Source organism: Eurytemora carolleeae, unplaced genomic scaffold, assembly GCF_000591075.1.
Source record: "Eurytemora carolleeae unplaced genomic scaffold, Eaff_2.0 scaffold415, whole genome shotgun sequence".
NCBI classification, from domain to species: domain Eukaryota; kingdom Metazoa; phylum Arthropoda; class Copepoda; order Calanoida; family Temoridae; genus Eurytemora; species Eurytemora carolleeae.
Window position 1 is genome coordinate 89,892 of NW_019396314.1, and position 16,075 is coordinate 105,966.

The window sequence follows — 16,075 nt, forward strand, 5'->3', positions numbered from 1 at the left end:
CCCTTCTATTTTATACTCCATGTGGAAATCATAATCTATTAGGATGAGTCTGTATAAATTCTGTAATGCCGTCTCTGACATCTCATCCTTTGTGAATAATCCTGTACGTTCTGTTAAAATGGAGAACTGATAACTTATCTCGTACACTAATTTTATAATTCTTAAATCTTTGCAACAAAATGTATGTAGACCTTAAATGTTTTAAATGATGAATTCTACTGAATCAAATAGGATAACTTAATAAGGTTAAGAAAAATTGTAAAATTACAGACAGTAATCATTGTTCTTCTCAGATTTATCGTTCAAGGCCTTGAGATAATTGTAACCCGGGATATTATTTACTTTGAATTGATCCAAAGGTTGCAAGCTGTCGAGCAAAACCATATTAGAATTTTTCCAATTGCTACTTTGAACCTGAAGCTAAATAAGTGGTTAAAAGTTCTAACAAATATGTTTTAGTACTACAAAACAATATAAGCGAGATAGTGAGGAAAATTAGCAGTCCAGATCATGTTTAGCTTCGTTCTTCCGTTCTTGATAATAAGTGTTGGGCTGTTGTAAAATGAATTGAATACATGAAAAAAATACATCATGGAATAGTTTTAACAAAATTGTCAAAAAAAAAAGAGAACAGAACAGTGAAAATCTAAGGAAAGAGGATTTTGTAAAGTGATCGGCGATTATTTTAATATAACAAGACGACTTCTGCTTTAAGTTTTGTTTGTTCACAAGCTTTTTTCGAACTACAAGTTTTGAAGTAACTAAAGGGAAGCTTTTCGAAATCAAAATTAAAATTGAAAGTTGTCTGCAATGAATTGATGCATACGAGGAAGACGATAGGAGAAATATAAATTTGTTGGAACTGTGACAATTCGCGGGGACATTTTTTCAGGGCATGTTTGTATATCAGATCATAGCTCAGGAACCCCTTTACTCATATTTGATTCCAGTGTTTCGGATCCATATCATTTTGATTCGGATCCGCATCCGTGATGATGGATCCGGATCCAGGATTTCCTGTTTTCAAAACATATTTTATATTTGACGTAACTTCAAAATTGTTTTTTTTTTATTTTCAATTTTATAAAATCCAAAAAAACAAGATTTTGAATTCGGGAAAAAAACCAAAAGAACACCCTGTAATTTAGTTTTGAATCTATAAAATTGTCAATTTTTTTGCTAGAAAAAATTTAAAAATATTTTTGGAATCTTCTTTTAAAGATCTAAATAACTAAAACATAAAAGAAAAGTTTTGAAGATAATTAAATATATTATGAAAAACAACTTCACTAATAGTTAATTGATTTACGACTACAGTCCGTTTATGTTCTCTGACTCCCCTGTATCTAAGAGTAGGTATACCGGTATCTGGAGGAGGTATATGGAGCGGACAGTAGCCTGTTGCGTCCTTATACCCGGAGTATTTCTCCGCTAAATCCATCCTTCCTAACTATCTATCTATCATGTATACATACTTCTCTATCTTCTACACACTTCTCATAATACCAGCAGTTCAGTTTCTCTCAATCTCGGCGGAGAGGAGCTAAACTGTCCAACGGGTATATAAGGTAATTATAAAAATATCTTTTATTTTGGCTGGTTTGGCGTTTTGTAAGTTTTAGTCAGTAATTTGTCCAAAAATAACAAGTTACAATTCGAATTCTTCTAGGATGTCTCATTATACTAAAAATATGTATTTAGCTGGTCTAACACTAAACAATGTTGGGGGAAAAATGGAGAAGGTTTGGTCCAGATTGGAAACTCTTTTGTGAAACGGTACACATAGATCTAGACAGCTTTGAAAAGTTTTATCAATATTTAAGACTGGGTCGACTTTGAAGTGTCGCGACGCCTTGGCTTTTAATTTTACTTCACTTAATCACTTATTGCTTATTTGTAGCCCTAGACGTGTAGATTTTCGAACGATAAAGGACTTTTTTTAAGCTTTAATTTTAAAGAAGTAATTTGCAAAATTCTCAACGATTTTTTCGGCAACCTTGGGATCAATGTACTAATGCAAGGAAAGTTAATTGTTGTTGCGTATTCTCCGCGTATATATTGAGACCAGTTTTCTGTAGGCGGTGTTTGTAAACAAGAATAGATGCATCAGTGTTACTCTAGTATCCGAGGAGGATAAAAGCATTGATTTGTTATGTGAAAGATGGTTCCCATTTCAGGCTTCGACATCCGTCTTGTGTTTACATTACCGCCCGGCCAGAGACAGTACACTGCAGTACTATAATGCGTACACCTCTGAAATAACGTTATCTTTACATCATAATTCTTTGACTTTGGTTAATAAACACCGGTCCACCGAACCACATGAATACAATTTTGGTTCTAACGGTTACACTTTTGGTCCTGATGTAATAACTGCCATTTCTCAACAAGAAAACTCTGATCTCTATCATACCTTAAACCAATCTTTCACGTGTCCAGCTATAATAGCATATATTTGCTGTATAAAACGCGCTAAGTTCACTAGATTGGCTAGTACGAGTAAATCTGTTAGTGGTATTCGATTACACTAAAATCCTAGTGCTGGTTCGGATCATGCATTGATATAAGAACCATGTTACGGTGATCTATATAGCTACTATGAGTTAAACGTGTCTGTTTGGATTTACTGATCCTATGATGCAAAAACATATTTAGAACTTTAATCTGATACTTGAAAACAACATATTTTGTCACAAAGAATAAAGGCGTATTCAGGGGGCTCATCCCCCTTCTGGGGCAGTGAAATCTATGGTTTTTAATGGGATTTTTGGCCCCAATGGGTGCTTAGCCCCCCATAGAACGAAAGAAAATTTAGGCCTTTCCTGGACAAATTCCTGAATACGCCCCGGAAAAAGAAATATTAAAAATAATCCTTCCCTGTAGTACAATTTATAGTTTCTCCAACTAATTAGAATGAGAAATTATAAAATCATGCAGCGCATATAAATTCATAAAATTTTAATTAGTTTAAACAGTTAATTGTTGTGAAAATTTGTCCCAGGGCACACAATAGGCATGAATGCATGATATAAATAAATACCTATTTTCTTGAAAAATATTGTCCTCTTAGTATACTATTAGTAGCAACGTAAAAAATACCTATTTTCTTGAAAAATATTGTCCTCTTAGTATACTATTAGCCACGTCTTTGGAAAAATTCTTTGTTATTTCCGCATTAACCTCATCCAACTATAAGTTCTTGTTTCGTTTTTTAGGGGTTTTTTTTACTTTTAAAGGTGAGAAGTTTAAAAAATATCCAAATTCTTTATTCTAAAGTTTTAAACATTTGATTTTCTTACAATATGCCAAATTTTGACCCTGGGAGCAAATGAAGGCAAAAAAAAACAAAAAAACGATTTTTAAAAATTCCTCTTAGATATCACGTGACAGTCAAAGAGAATAGAATAAATATTAGAGGGGAATTTAAAGAATCTCTCGGTATAAATTTTTTCAGTCCCTTTTAGCCTGAAAGGGAGTTCAAAGAGTTCAAATCATGTAAATGTTCACAAATTATATGCAGTAGAGTACATTAATACAGTATGTTCCCTAGACTATCCATGTCAATTTCGAATTTTTTAAAGCTGTTAAATAAACTTTATAATGAATTTAGGGGAATAAAAAACATCATTTGATTTATAGTTAAACGGAAAATGAACGTTTGTAAAGTGAAAGGCATTGAGTCTATGTGAAATGATCATTGGTCAGTTATTTCATAATTTTGTTTTCTTTTAATATTAATTTTAGATTTTCTATAAAATGATATTCCAGGGCCCAAAAGGTTATATAGCATAAATATGTGAAGTACACCCGCAGTATGGAAACAGAACAACAAAATGGCCGTTTTAAACATTTTTCTAGTAAATTCCCATCTAATATATATTCTTTTCTCTTTGTTTGTAACAGTCGTACCCTGCGGGGATAACTTGAACTGAAGAAGTAAGCATTAATTCTCAATCTAACAGTGCCCACATTGGATATCAAGATATTTTCTGGTTTAATGGGACCATTTCGGCAACACATTTTTAGCAAATTCAAAATACGATTTTTAAATCTTATTTAAATTTTTTTTAAATTCACTCATGCAGCATAAGAATTCATTTCGGAAAATGTCATTTTTCAAGTTTAAAAAAGAACTTTTTCCAACTGAATTTGTTTATTTTGCTCATTTTCAAAGATGTTACAGGCAAATGTTGATTATATTCTTGTTATTTGTCTTTTCATGAATATTTTATGTGAAATATGTTAAACAAATTTTCTACTTAATTCTTTTTTAATATTTTGGAGAAATATTTCAAAAAAAAACTAATTGTTTCGCGGTAACAATGCAAAAATCTCCTAAATAAATTTCTGAATTTAATCACTGGAATTGTGATGTTTCCATTAAAGGGAATGTAAACATAATCTTGGTGTTCTATCTTCAATGGTGTTTAATTCTGTAAATTTATTCTTATTTGTCTCTGCAGTAGAAATCCTCAAGCTGACCGTGTAACACTAGAAAAATGGTCTACAGTACCTTTACGTGGATTCAAATCTCTGATCAATGCTTGGAGATTAAAGTCGAGATTTCGAAAATATTTTGTTAAATTTGTTTTTGAGATATCTTGTTTCAGTTCAGAGTCTACAATTTTAATTTGATAGATATACGTTGCATATATATATATATATTTAGTTGTTTCTCTGTGTTATTTTCCGAAAATACAATATAGTAAAGGTTTCAATTACATACAGGGTTACCCACACAGAAAAGAAACTTTAAATGACGACCTGAAAATCATCGAAAATATGAAGGTTGGGCTGGGCTTTTTGTCTTGGAACAACCATTGAATGATTCACTAAAAGACTTGACCAAGAAGGGAGCCACTTGGAGATGTCAAGATTGTGACTGGGTAGACAATATAACCCTTGTCAACGAGAGGAGAATAAGATAATTGACTTCCACTGATAATTAATTCTATGATGATATTTTACGGCACTTTTTCTATAAGAAACATAAATGCATGCCAATATTTTAGTTTTGTCAATATTAGAAATAGACATATGACAACAAAATATCTGCAAAAAGAAAGTTGAGGCAATTGCAAATATCACTTAAATTGACGGCACAGAAGAAAGTAAACCAATCTTGAGTAAAGTTTTTTTTTTCTATTTTTCTATTAAATACATCAGTTTTTTCACACATTTTTTCTGGCATATATCAGATTCACATGACCACAGTGGGATGATTAAAGATTGAACAATGATATTTCCCCATTTATTCTAATTTTGAAAATTTACATTAAACCACATGGAAGTCTTATTATCACTGTATATATATTTTTGTAATATATGTAATGCCTTATTCAATGTTCCCCCAGATCACCTATAGCTAATATTTTAAATGATATTTGAAGAATAATGTAAAGGCTTCAAGGTTCAATATTTGGAATATTGGAATGTTATATAATGAAGCTATCAACAAAATATTTGAATATTTTAATCCTAAAATCTCTGCTTGCTGTAAAATTATAATCAAATTAAGTTCCAAATGATACAAATGAGAAAAGTTTTATATTAGAGACCATTATGTTTTATTTTAACCTTTTAATTTATCGCGTTCAACGCAAGTCACATTTTATTTTTGCCTAATTGGTCTAAACAATTCAATACTGATACGTACAAACAATCCTGGACAATGTTTAATGATTACATTTAATTAACTGAAATATATATTCGGAAGTAGGAATAAAATGCATTCAATATAAAATTTTCGGATTTTTAGCCTAAAACATGATAGGAAGATGCATTTATATTATACAAAAATCTTTTAAAATAAATAATTTCTTTTAAAACAATAAAAAATATTTTAATGACAATAATTTTATATTACAATTTCTTCACTTTTATCAGCCTGAAGAACATGGCAACCTTAAGAAGAAATAGAGTTTCTATAAGTATATATATATACAGGGTGAGTCAAAAAAAAGTGTGATTTGCGGCGCCTGTTGCAAAAGTTTAACTTTTTTTGTGCAAGTATGGAGTTTTTTTTTATTTTTTGAAAATTGATGAGAATTTAGACCAAAACTGGCATATTTCTGTACTTAATCATACATTTAGTAAACCATCCAAATAAGCAATTGAATGCAGAAACCAAAAATCAAGCTTTAAGTCGTCATATTTGTAGAATTTCATGTCGTCTTTACATTCTCATCCTGTGTGGCTAACCCTGTATGTTTATTAAAATGTTCACAACTACCGATTTTTTATCCCACTAAAAATTCTTCGCCCCCCCTCTTTTTAAAAAATATCTTAGTTGCGCCTTACTCGCCATTCTTTTTAGTTTTTATCATTCCATAATTAAAGATTTGTTTTGATAAAGTTTAAAATTTTAGCGGACATTAGTTCCAAAACACTTGGCCCATATTTAACACTGGTTGTTAGAAATGGGCACAAATTGAAAAAATAGGTTTTTGGAATCCCGGCCCATATGCAGAGTAAAAGTCGATAATAAAAACTATAACCAAAATTTTATTAAACATGACGAGGACAACAATTCCCAATTTTAAATTTTTTTTAAATCAAAATTATAATAGGAGTTCTTTTGAGTATAATCCACAATTCAAAACAAAAATCACTCTCATAGCTTACAAATTAAATCACACAAACCAAAAATTATCTTATGAAGACTAAATTAATTTCTGAATTATTATTAGAATCTAAGTTTTCTCATATTATCTGTTAAATTAGAGAATATCGATGATTTATTTTCAAACATTTTAAACAAACAGTTTCCCGCATTTCTAGTTGATCCTATATTGTAAGAACAAATGATATTAATATTTCATATCTCAATGCTGTAATGATTTTTAAATTATAGAAGAACAGAGCTGAAAAGTTTAGAATGGTGGATATCGTGATTAAGGCTTATTCCACTCTTTTAATTAATCTGCAGATTAAATATTGCTTGTTCTCCACTCATTTTTAATCTCCAGATTAATTATCCGATCAGGATTAAGGATATCCCATTCAAAAGTTCCCATCTCAGTTTGTTTTTATTTCATATTTTGTTTATATTTTACCTTATCAAAAAATCTTGTTTTGTTAAGCGCGTAAATGCTTAAAAATTGACATTGATATGAATTCCCGTAATTGTCTCAAAACCAGGATATGTTCCGAAAACGCGACATGAGCTGAAATCCGGTAATTGTTTCGAAATAGGGATATGTTCGAAAATGAAATCAACAATCATCTAAAACTAATTCTCACACCTTATTATAAGTTTAAAATTTACATTTATTGGTTCAATATACAGTTTTAACCATTTTTTATAAATATATGGTGTAATTTTGTTCTACTCGTCTTGGATTTAAAGACATACTCTTTAAAAAGATAAGTTTGCAGATTTGTCCCATTTCTAACACTCAGTGTTAGAAATGGACCAAGTGTTAGTTTTGGAACTAATATCCCCTGTATTTATGTTTTATAAGATTCTATCTCATAAAAACATAAAATTTCAAAAATAACTTTAATCTTAAAAAAATATCTAAGAATTAAACTCAACTAAGTTAATTGTTGACTTCTTAAACATTCATGATCCAATACAGAAGGCTCTAAACTGAAATTTAAATATAAGTGAAAATTGACAGTTTATATAAGCGTGGTATATTGAAATATAAACTTTGCTAAGGTTTATATCTAAACACTTTTGACAGAAAAATAGAACAATTTTAAATAAAATAATATTCCACCGTCTTTCATTCAGAAATAGCTGAAGTTGTTGAGTAGAGAATTGTTAATTTTTTAGGAGAGTAAAAAGTGATTTGCCATTTCTTCACTTTATACACAGGGTGTCACAATATCCATGACATTATGTGACTACATCGAAATATGTTTTTTTCTCGATACTTTTCAAAATGTGGTTTGCAGTCTAACTGTGATCTTGCTTCTTGTCAGGATGCATTTCTTGCATACAACATGCTGGGTCGACTCTACAATGGGTAGCTTGACTGGACAGTACGACTGAATGCCTATACAGTACGTGTTGGACCTGCACGGATCAAGCAACTTTAAGAGTGGTGTAGTTTTGGAATCTGAAAAATGGAGGAGAGATTACAAATTCACATTTAAAATGGAGGAGAGATTACAAATTCACATTTAAAATGGAGGAGAGATTACAAATTTACAATTAAAATGGAGGAGATATTACAAATTCACATTTAAAATGGAGGAGAGATTACAAATTTACATTTAAAATGCTGGTAACTCTTAATTATAAAAAGAAACTAAATATTTTATCAGATTTAAAAATGAAGCGGACTCCTTCAGAATCTTGGCGCACTATCCCAGTTTGCCTAACTTAGTCTAATTGTACTGTACAGCTAGCCCTAGCTGATCACAAGTCGGCTCGGTTCTTAAAATGAACCGGAGTAACAGTTTCAGGTCGTCTTTAAATTCTTATCTTTTGTAGTTAACTCTGTCTAATATTGCAGAGGAGAGAAGGATGCCAGGAGGGACAAATACAATCTCTAATTCATCAACCTTCACAGGCTGGTTGGAGTCTACAGGTAGAATACAGTAGAGTATACTGGTAGAATACAGTAGAGTCTACAGGTAGAATACAGAAGAGTCTACGGGTAGAATACAGTAAAGTCTACAGGTAGAATACAGTAGAGTCTACAGGTAGAATACAGTAGNAAATCACTTTTTCCCCCCCCCTCCCTCCTCACTGCCCAGGACTAAAGGGTTAAATGTCTAGGGTTAGATGAGCTGTTAATAAACCCATGCGCTTGTATTTTTGGAGAGGAACCCCCTCCTCCACCTCTACCTGGAGAAAGAAGACGACCTCAGGCATGTCATGGAATTTACAAAATAATTAAATTATCTCTATTTGTTTTTGAGATACCAGACTATCAGGGCGCCTCGCGCCCATCTTCTGTTTCAACTTTATTTATCTTGGATTAATAATGATAAGAAATGTCGCAGATTAAATTTTGTTTTGAGAATTTTCTCAATTTCAAGAAAAACTAATTTTTGGAGACAATGTTTTGTAATTCTGAGTATCCATAAACCATTCCAGGGTCATGTGAGGTTCCACACAAAATGTGGACCCGATCCACCCGAATTAAAGGGTTCGATCCTTATCCCACGGAACTGTGACTTTCGATCACAATTTGACAAATAGAAGAAACCTGGTCAGTCTGGGGTGGATAAGTTTGGTCGTTTTGACGTTTATTGGACACAAACGGACAGACCAACAACTATATATAAATATATATTATAGATTGCTACAACACTATTCAATCTATATTAGAATTAGGTCGCGAAAAAATGGATGAACTTGATTTAATGACACGTAACCAATTCACAACAGTACTCTTTTTACCTTTGACGAACTCATTTATTTATGAACAAAAATACTTGTAATTGGTAAACTGTAATTGAAATTTTTTCTATGATTTTCATTGTTTTTAGTTTGTTTTCTATCAAAATGAAAGTATTTTCTAGAGATCCTTTATTTACACATCAAACAAACCACAAATAAAAAGAAAAAATCCCGGTAAAATTTTTTTTCGCACGCATTGCAAGAACATAAAAAACTTATTTTTTAAATTTTACTTAACTTATTTAACCCTTTTCAGGCTGACGTCTGGTTTCCCAAAAAATTTTCAGGGGGCCCAGGAACCCCCCCCCCCCTCTATGTCCTCATTGTGATACAAATCTATAACATATGATAATTTTCAAGAAAGCCCATAGGCTCTACTTTAATAATCTGGAAAAAAATTCGGAAAAAGGGGTAGCAGGTTGATAAAGTTACTTTAAAGCCCTGTTGTAGGGCGATATAGTGACTTTATCACCCTAAAAGGGAAATATTTGAATTGTGAAAAGTGAGAAATTTTAAAATGAACACAGAAACCTTAATATTGCCTCTTGAAATACGAATTTTTTTTTAAATATCTAAATCCATAAATCCATAAATCCATAAATCCTAACTTGTATTGGTTGTTAGTTAGATCTCTCCCCTGACCCTTTTCATCAGATTTCTTTTTGTGTTTGATATTATATCTCTCCAGGGAGATATTCTATCCTTAATACTATATATAAATCCAGTGAGGGTTCATTTTCAATCAGAAATCCAGGGATGGTTGATTTCCAATCCATAAATCCAGGGAGGGTTCATTTACTATCAGAAATCCAGGGATGGTTGATTTTCAATCCATAAATCCAGGGAGGGTTCATGTACTATCAGAAATCCAGGGATGGTTGATTTCCAATCCATAAATCCAGGGAGGGTTCATTTACAATCAGAAATACAGGGGATTGATTTCCAATCCATAAATATAGGAGGGGTTCATTTACAATCAGAAATGCAGGGGATTGATTTCCAATCCATAAATCCAGGGAGGGTTCATTTACAATCAGAAATACAGGGGAATGATTTCCAATCCATAAATCCAGGGAGGGTTCATTTGCTATCAGAATTCCAGGGGATTCATTTTCAATCCATAAATCCAGGGAGGGTTCATTTACTATCAGAATTCCAGGGGATTGATTTCCTAAAAGAAATCCAGGAATTGTTGATATACAATAAGAAATCCAGGGATGGTTTATTTCCAAATAAGAAATCCAGGGATGAATCATTTCCAATCATAAATCCAGGGGCGGTTGATTTCCAATCAGAAATCCATGGGGTTGATTTCCAATCCAAGGATCCAGGTATAGTTTATTTCAAAACAGAAATCCAGGAATGGTTGATTTACACTCAGTAATCCAGGGATGGTTGATTTCCAATTATAAATCCAGGAATGGTTAATTTACCATAAGAAATCCAGGGATGAGTGATTTCAATCAGAAATCCAGGGGCGGTTGATTTCCAATCAGAAATCAAGGGATGGTTGATTTCCAATCAGAAATCCAGGGATGGTTGATCTACACTTAAAAATCCAGGGATGTTTGATTTCCAATTATAAATCCAGTAATAGTTGATTTCCAATTCATACATAGATAAAATGAGGGTTGATTTCCAATCAGAAATCCAGGGAGTTGATTGAAGGGGCTTAATTTACATTCTAAAATTAAAGGCCAATTTTGATTATGTACATTTTATTTAAGACCCTGGAGTATACCCTGTATTTTATGATCCTATCATTTCCCTGGGCCTGGAGTATACCCCGTATTTTATGATTTTATCATTTCCCTGGAGTACCCTGTATTTTATGATCCTATGATTTCCCTGGAGTATACCCTGTATTTTATGATCCTATCAGTTCCCTGGAGTATACCCTGTATTTTATGATCCTATCATTTCCCTGGAGTATACCCTGTATTTTATGATCCTATCAGTTCCCTGGAGTATACCCTGTATTTTATGATCCTATAATTTCCTTGGAGTATACCCTCTATTTTATGATCCTATCATTTCCCTGGAGTACCCTGTATTTTATGATTCTATCATTTCCCTGGATTACCCTTATTTTATGATCCTATCATTTCCCTGGAGTATACCCTGTATTTTATGATCCTGTCATTTCCCTGGAGTATATCTGTTTATAAATTAAAACCAGTTTGTCAGAAAATCATAATTTGTTTTAATATTATTTTTAAAATGAACCAAACTTGGAATGAGGAATAAACTGCATTTTCGCATTCTGAGTCCGAATTTAATGAATTTGAGCCGTGTCTCAAATCTGCCAAAAACCGGTTTCAATTGAGCGCCAGCTTGAATCTTAAAACATTGAATACAATTTTAAGTGGGACCAACCATATTTGAGCTGCGTCTCAAATTTAAGCCGCGGCTCAAATTCTTTAAATTTGGCCTCTGTCTGATTTCTTCAAATCCTAGCGTTCTGCGGCTTGAAAGCTAAAGGGAATTAAAAAAAAGTTATACTTTTTTCTCCTCCCACAGAGTTAGACTGTACTATTAAATGTACAATGAAATCCATATCACAATGTCTCTAGGATCAATTAGGACTTCATGGTTAAAAAAATATCGGATTTAGACAACACTACTCTGATTAAATACTAATTATCTATTGGGGATGATAATCATCTTAAGCAGTGTGGCGAGAATAGAAAAACCCATCCGATAGGCTGATCTAATCCTTTCCCAAGGCATAAAGAGCATTTATAGAGAGCAGGGTTAACAGAGGGAGGGGTGGCTGCTCCCAGGGTTTTGGAGTGCTCCCAGGGTTTTGGAGTAAAATGTGAAAATTTATCCGATTTTTGATGAAAGGTCGCAAATTTCAGTTCAATTAGTCTGTGGCGATCATGGGAGCAATTCAAAACCCATGAGAGCAGCCACCCCTCCCTCGTTGAAGAAATCCGATACTTGTTTAACCACAGTCCTAACGTCCTAGAGATGCTAGGATATAAATTTCAATTTGATCGGATAAAAAATAAGCTTGTGAGAGAAAAAAGTACAGAGTGTTTTTTAACACCCTTAAGATTATTTTTTTAGTCGTCTTTATACAGTGAGAAGTGTAGAACCAGAGAACTCTATATTAGGAAGACGACATTATAGTAATTATTAAATTTTTTGTTACAAAACAAATAATTTTAATAGTAACTTCATAAATCATTTTTAAGTAAAACAGGTATGTCTTTATATACTTCACAATTGCTGTGTCTAACCTTTAATTGATTATTTAAAGTCCTAAGTTGAGTCTGAAAGTCGGCCTTCTATTCCAGAGTTTTCTGGTTTAGTTGTATTATATCTAATGCACTGTGTTCATTTGTAGTACCAGACTTTAAGGAAGCTTTAGGGCAAGAAGTACAGTATAAAAACAGACTATAGAAGGCTAAAACGGTATAGCATACCAAATAAATTTTCAAGTATTTTTATATTATATTGTTATATATCCATGGTATTGTGAATATCAACCCCAAATATACTTTCAGATCAAAATATTTACCGATTTCCAATTCCGTGCGAATCCTTAACAGTTCAAAATTCATCAAAGCAAGATTAAATTTAACTCAAATAAACCGCATCTAGAGATCTGATGCCGAATTCAAAGAATTTGAGCGGTGGCTTAAATTTAAACCGCGGCTCAATTATGATTGATTCCACTTAAAATTGTATCAAGTTTTTCAAGATTTAAGCCGACGCTCAATTGAAACCGGTTTTTGGGTGATTTAAGACGCGTCTTAAATTCATTAAATTCGGACACTGGTTGGTCCATGATGAAACACGAAATTGCAGTTTCCCGCGCGGTGTCGAGTCTAACAGCTGTATATCAATCAAACCCCTCATTCATTTTTCGTAATTAAGCTTCTGTAAATTTTCTGATGACCTTGACATGATATAGACGACTGGTCGGGGTGGTCGAGGTGCCCAGCAAACAGTGGTAGTCGAGGAACCGGAACCTTCTTCTATGTTCAGCTGGGCAGCACTCTTCGGCTCTACTACAAGGTATTTTTTCTAAAAATGAATAAATACTAATTTTAACAGACAAGAAAATTATATGACAGGTATTCTTTCAGTTTGACTTTTTATTCGTGACTTATGATTTATTTAAATGAGACATTTTGCGGTGTGCAATTTTTAAATAACTGGTAAAGTTGTTTGTAAATTTAACCAGTTGTTTCAGTCAGATGAAGAAACTTTTTTTTACTAGTCTCATGGACAAAACACGTTGGGTCAAGAACTTTTTTGATAAAAATACTAAAACCCACACTCCAAGAAATTTCAAATTTTCATCGAACAAAATTTGTTGGAGCACCGGCATCATATTCACCTTAGCAAAATCATCCAACAAAATTTGTCGGAGCACCGGCATCATATTTACCTTAGCAAAATCATCCAACAAAATTTGTCGGAGCACCGGCATCATATTCACCTTAGCAAAATCATTCAACAACATTTTTTGGAGCACCGGCATCATATTCACCTTAGCAAAATCATTCAACAAAATTTGTCGGAGCACCGGCATCATATTCACCTTAGCAAAATCATTCAACAAAATTTGTCGGAGCAACGGCATCATATTCACCTTAGCAAAATCATTCAACAAAATTNTTAAATCGGTCCATTACTCTAAAGCTGAACTCCTATTTGATTACAATAAACTCCTATTTGATTACAAAAAAATCCTATTAGATTACAATAAACTCCTATTTGATTACTATAAACTCCTATTTGATTACTATAAACTCCTTTTTGATTACAATAAACTCCTATTTGATTACTATAAACTTCTATTTGATTACTATAAACTTCTATTTGATTACTATAAACTCCTATTTGATTACTATAAACTCCTACTTGATTACTATAAACTCCTATTTAATTACTATAAACTCCTATTTGATTACTATAAACTTCTATTTGATTACTATAAACTTCTATTTGATTCCTATAAACTTCTATTTGATTACTATAAACTCCTATTTCATTACTATAAATTCCTATTTGATTACTATAAACTTCTATTTGATTACTATAAACTTTAATTTGATTACTGTAAACTCCTATTTGATTACTTTTAACTCCTATTTGATTACTATAAACTTCTATTTGATTACTATAAACTTTTATATGATTACTATAAACTTCTATTTGATTACTATAAACTTCTATTAGATTACTATAAACTTCTATTTGATTACTATAAACTTCTATTTGATTACTATAAACTTCTATTTGATTACTAAAAACTTCTATTTGATTACTATAAACTCCTATTTGATTACTTTTAACTTCTATTTAATTACTCTTAACTAATTTTGAATTGCTTTACACTCATATTTAATAACTTCTNCCTCCTTGTTGATTAATTTATAGTTTGAAGGAAGGCTGCTAACTGTACAATATATTAAGGAACTAGGATTTTCCATTAGATGAACACCCCAGGCTAAATACCTTTTAAAAGTCTAGGAAATTATTATAAACGACTTGATTAAAGGAACTGTCGTCTTCATTTCAAGCCACCTTCCCTTTATTTTACATTGACATGTCCCAAGCTTGTAATGCAAGGAAAGTTAATTGCAGTTGCGTATACTCTGCGCACATATTGAAAACAGTTCTCTCTGGGCGGTAAGCAAGAATAGATTCATCAGTGTTCGTTTAGTATCCAAGGAGGTTAAAAGCATTCAATTTTGATAATTTTGATAATTCACATAATAGTTTCCTATGAACAGAATATTTCATTGATTTTTTATGTGAAAGAAGGATCCCATGTCAGGCTTCCACATCCGTCTTGTGTTTGCATTACCGCCCAGAGACTGTACACTGCAGTACAAAAGATGCGTACACCTCTGAAAAAACTTTCCTTGCATTATAACCTTGGACATGTCCTATTTACAACTCTTTTCATTAGGAACTTAGGAGGATATTTCCTTCGGAGTCTATTCTGCAAAAATCCGCAAGTTCATTTGTAAAGATTCGTTTTAGCATTTTATTTTTGAATCTTTTAAATTTTCAATCCCCCATGTGCGTGATCAAAAATAATACATTGCATGATATTTACGGAAATAGGTTTTTCATAGAAAATCTCTGATTACTTTCAACCTCCTTGTAATAATCTTGGTTTCGTATTTATTATTATATATAAAAAGAAAAAGAGAGACAAAAATATGAACTATTGGAACACAGTGAACTAGACACTAGAGAGAATGAGAGAAGGTTTAATTACTGGTAGGACTTTGTGACCTCTAGTTTCGATTTTATGCATAAGTATATGAAAAGGTTTGGCCCTACACATTAGAAAATATTAAACATTGTTGTTCTTCTCCTAAGAGGAGGTATGGTTGAAAACATATAACATCTCAATCGTACGTGCAATTTAATTTAGTTTGACTTGAAATTTTAAAACATTTTAAAACTATTAAGGGGACTATTAAGGGGACTATTAAGGGGTTACACAAAAGTCTAAAAGGTTTCTTAAAGGAAGTAAGTCTTCGTCGCAAACTTTAATTTTCTAATCTCTACATATTTTTGTACTTATATCATATATCAAACTTTGAATTCTTTTGGATCAAAGAGTCTAAACTTGAAATAAATAAAGGTGTAAACTGTTCGGTCGCAAATATATTGTGATTAAAAATTTGAGTTTGATGCAAAGACGCAATTCCTTTTAAAACTTGTTTATTTAAAACATTTTTT

At 32.0% G+C, this 16,075-nt stretch overlaps 1 protein-coding gene across 1 annotated transcript in view; it reads left to right on the forward strand.

Annotated features, from left to right (window-relative positions):
- Positions 1-1,440: 1,440 nt before the first annotated feature.
- The window catches only part of LOC111700726 (synaptotagmin-2), a gene marked incomplete in the record, with an annotated part of 39,227 nt that continues 24,592 nt past the window's right edge, over positions 1,441-16,075 (forward strand). Inside the window, 4 exon segments of the mRNA XM_023471739.1 lie at positions 1,441-1,568; positions 8,466-8,540; positions 8,732-8,823; positions 13,281-13,384. Coding sequence (XP_023327507.1) covers positions 8,477-8,540; positions 8,732-8,823; positions 13,281-13,384 — 260 coding nt within the window.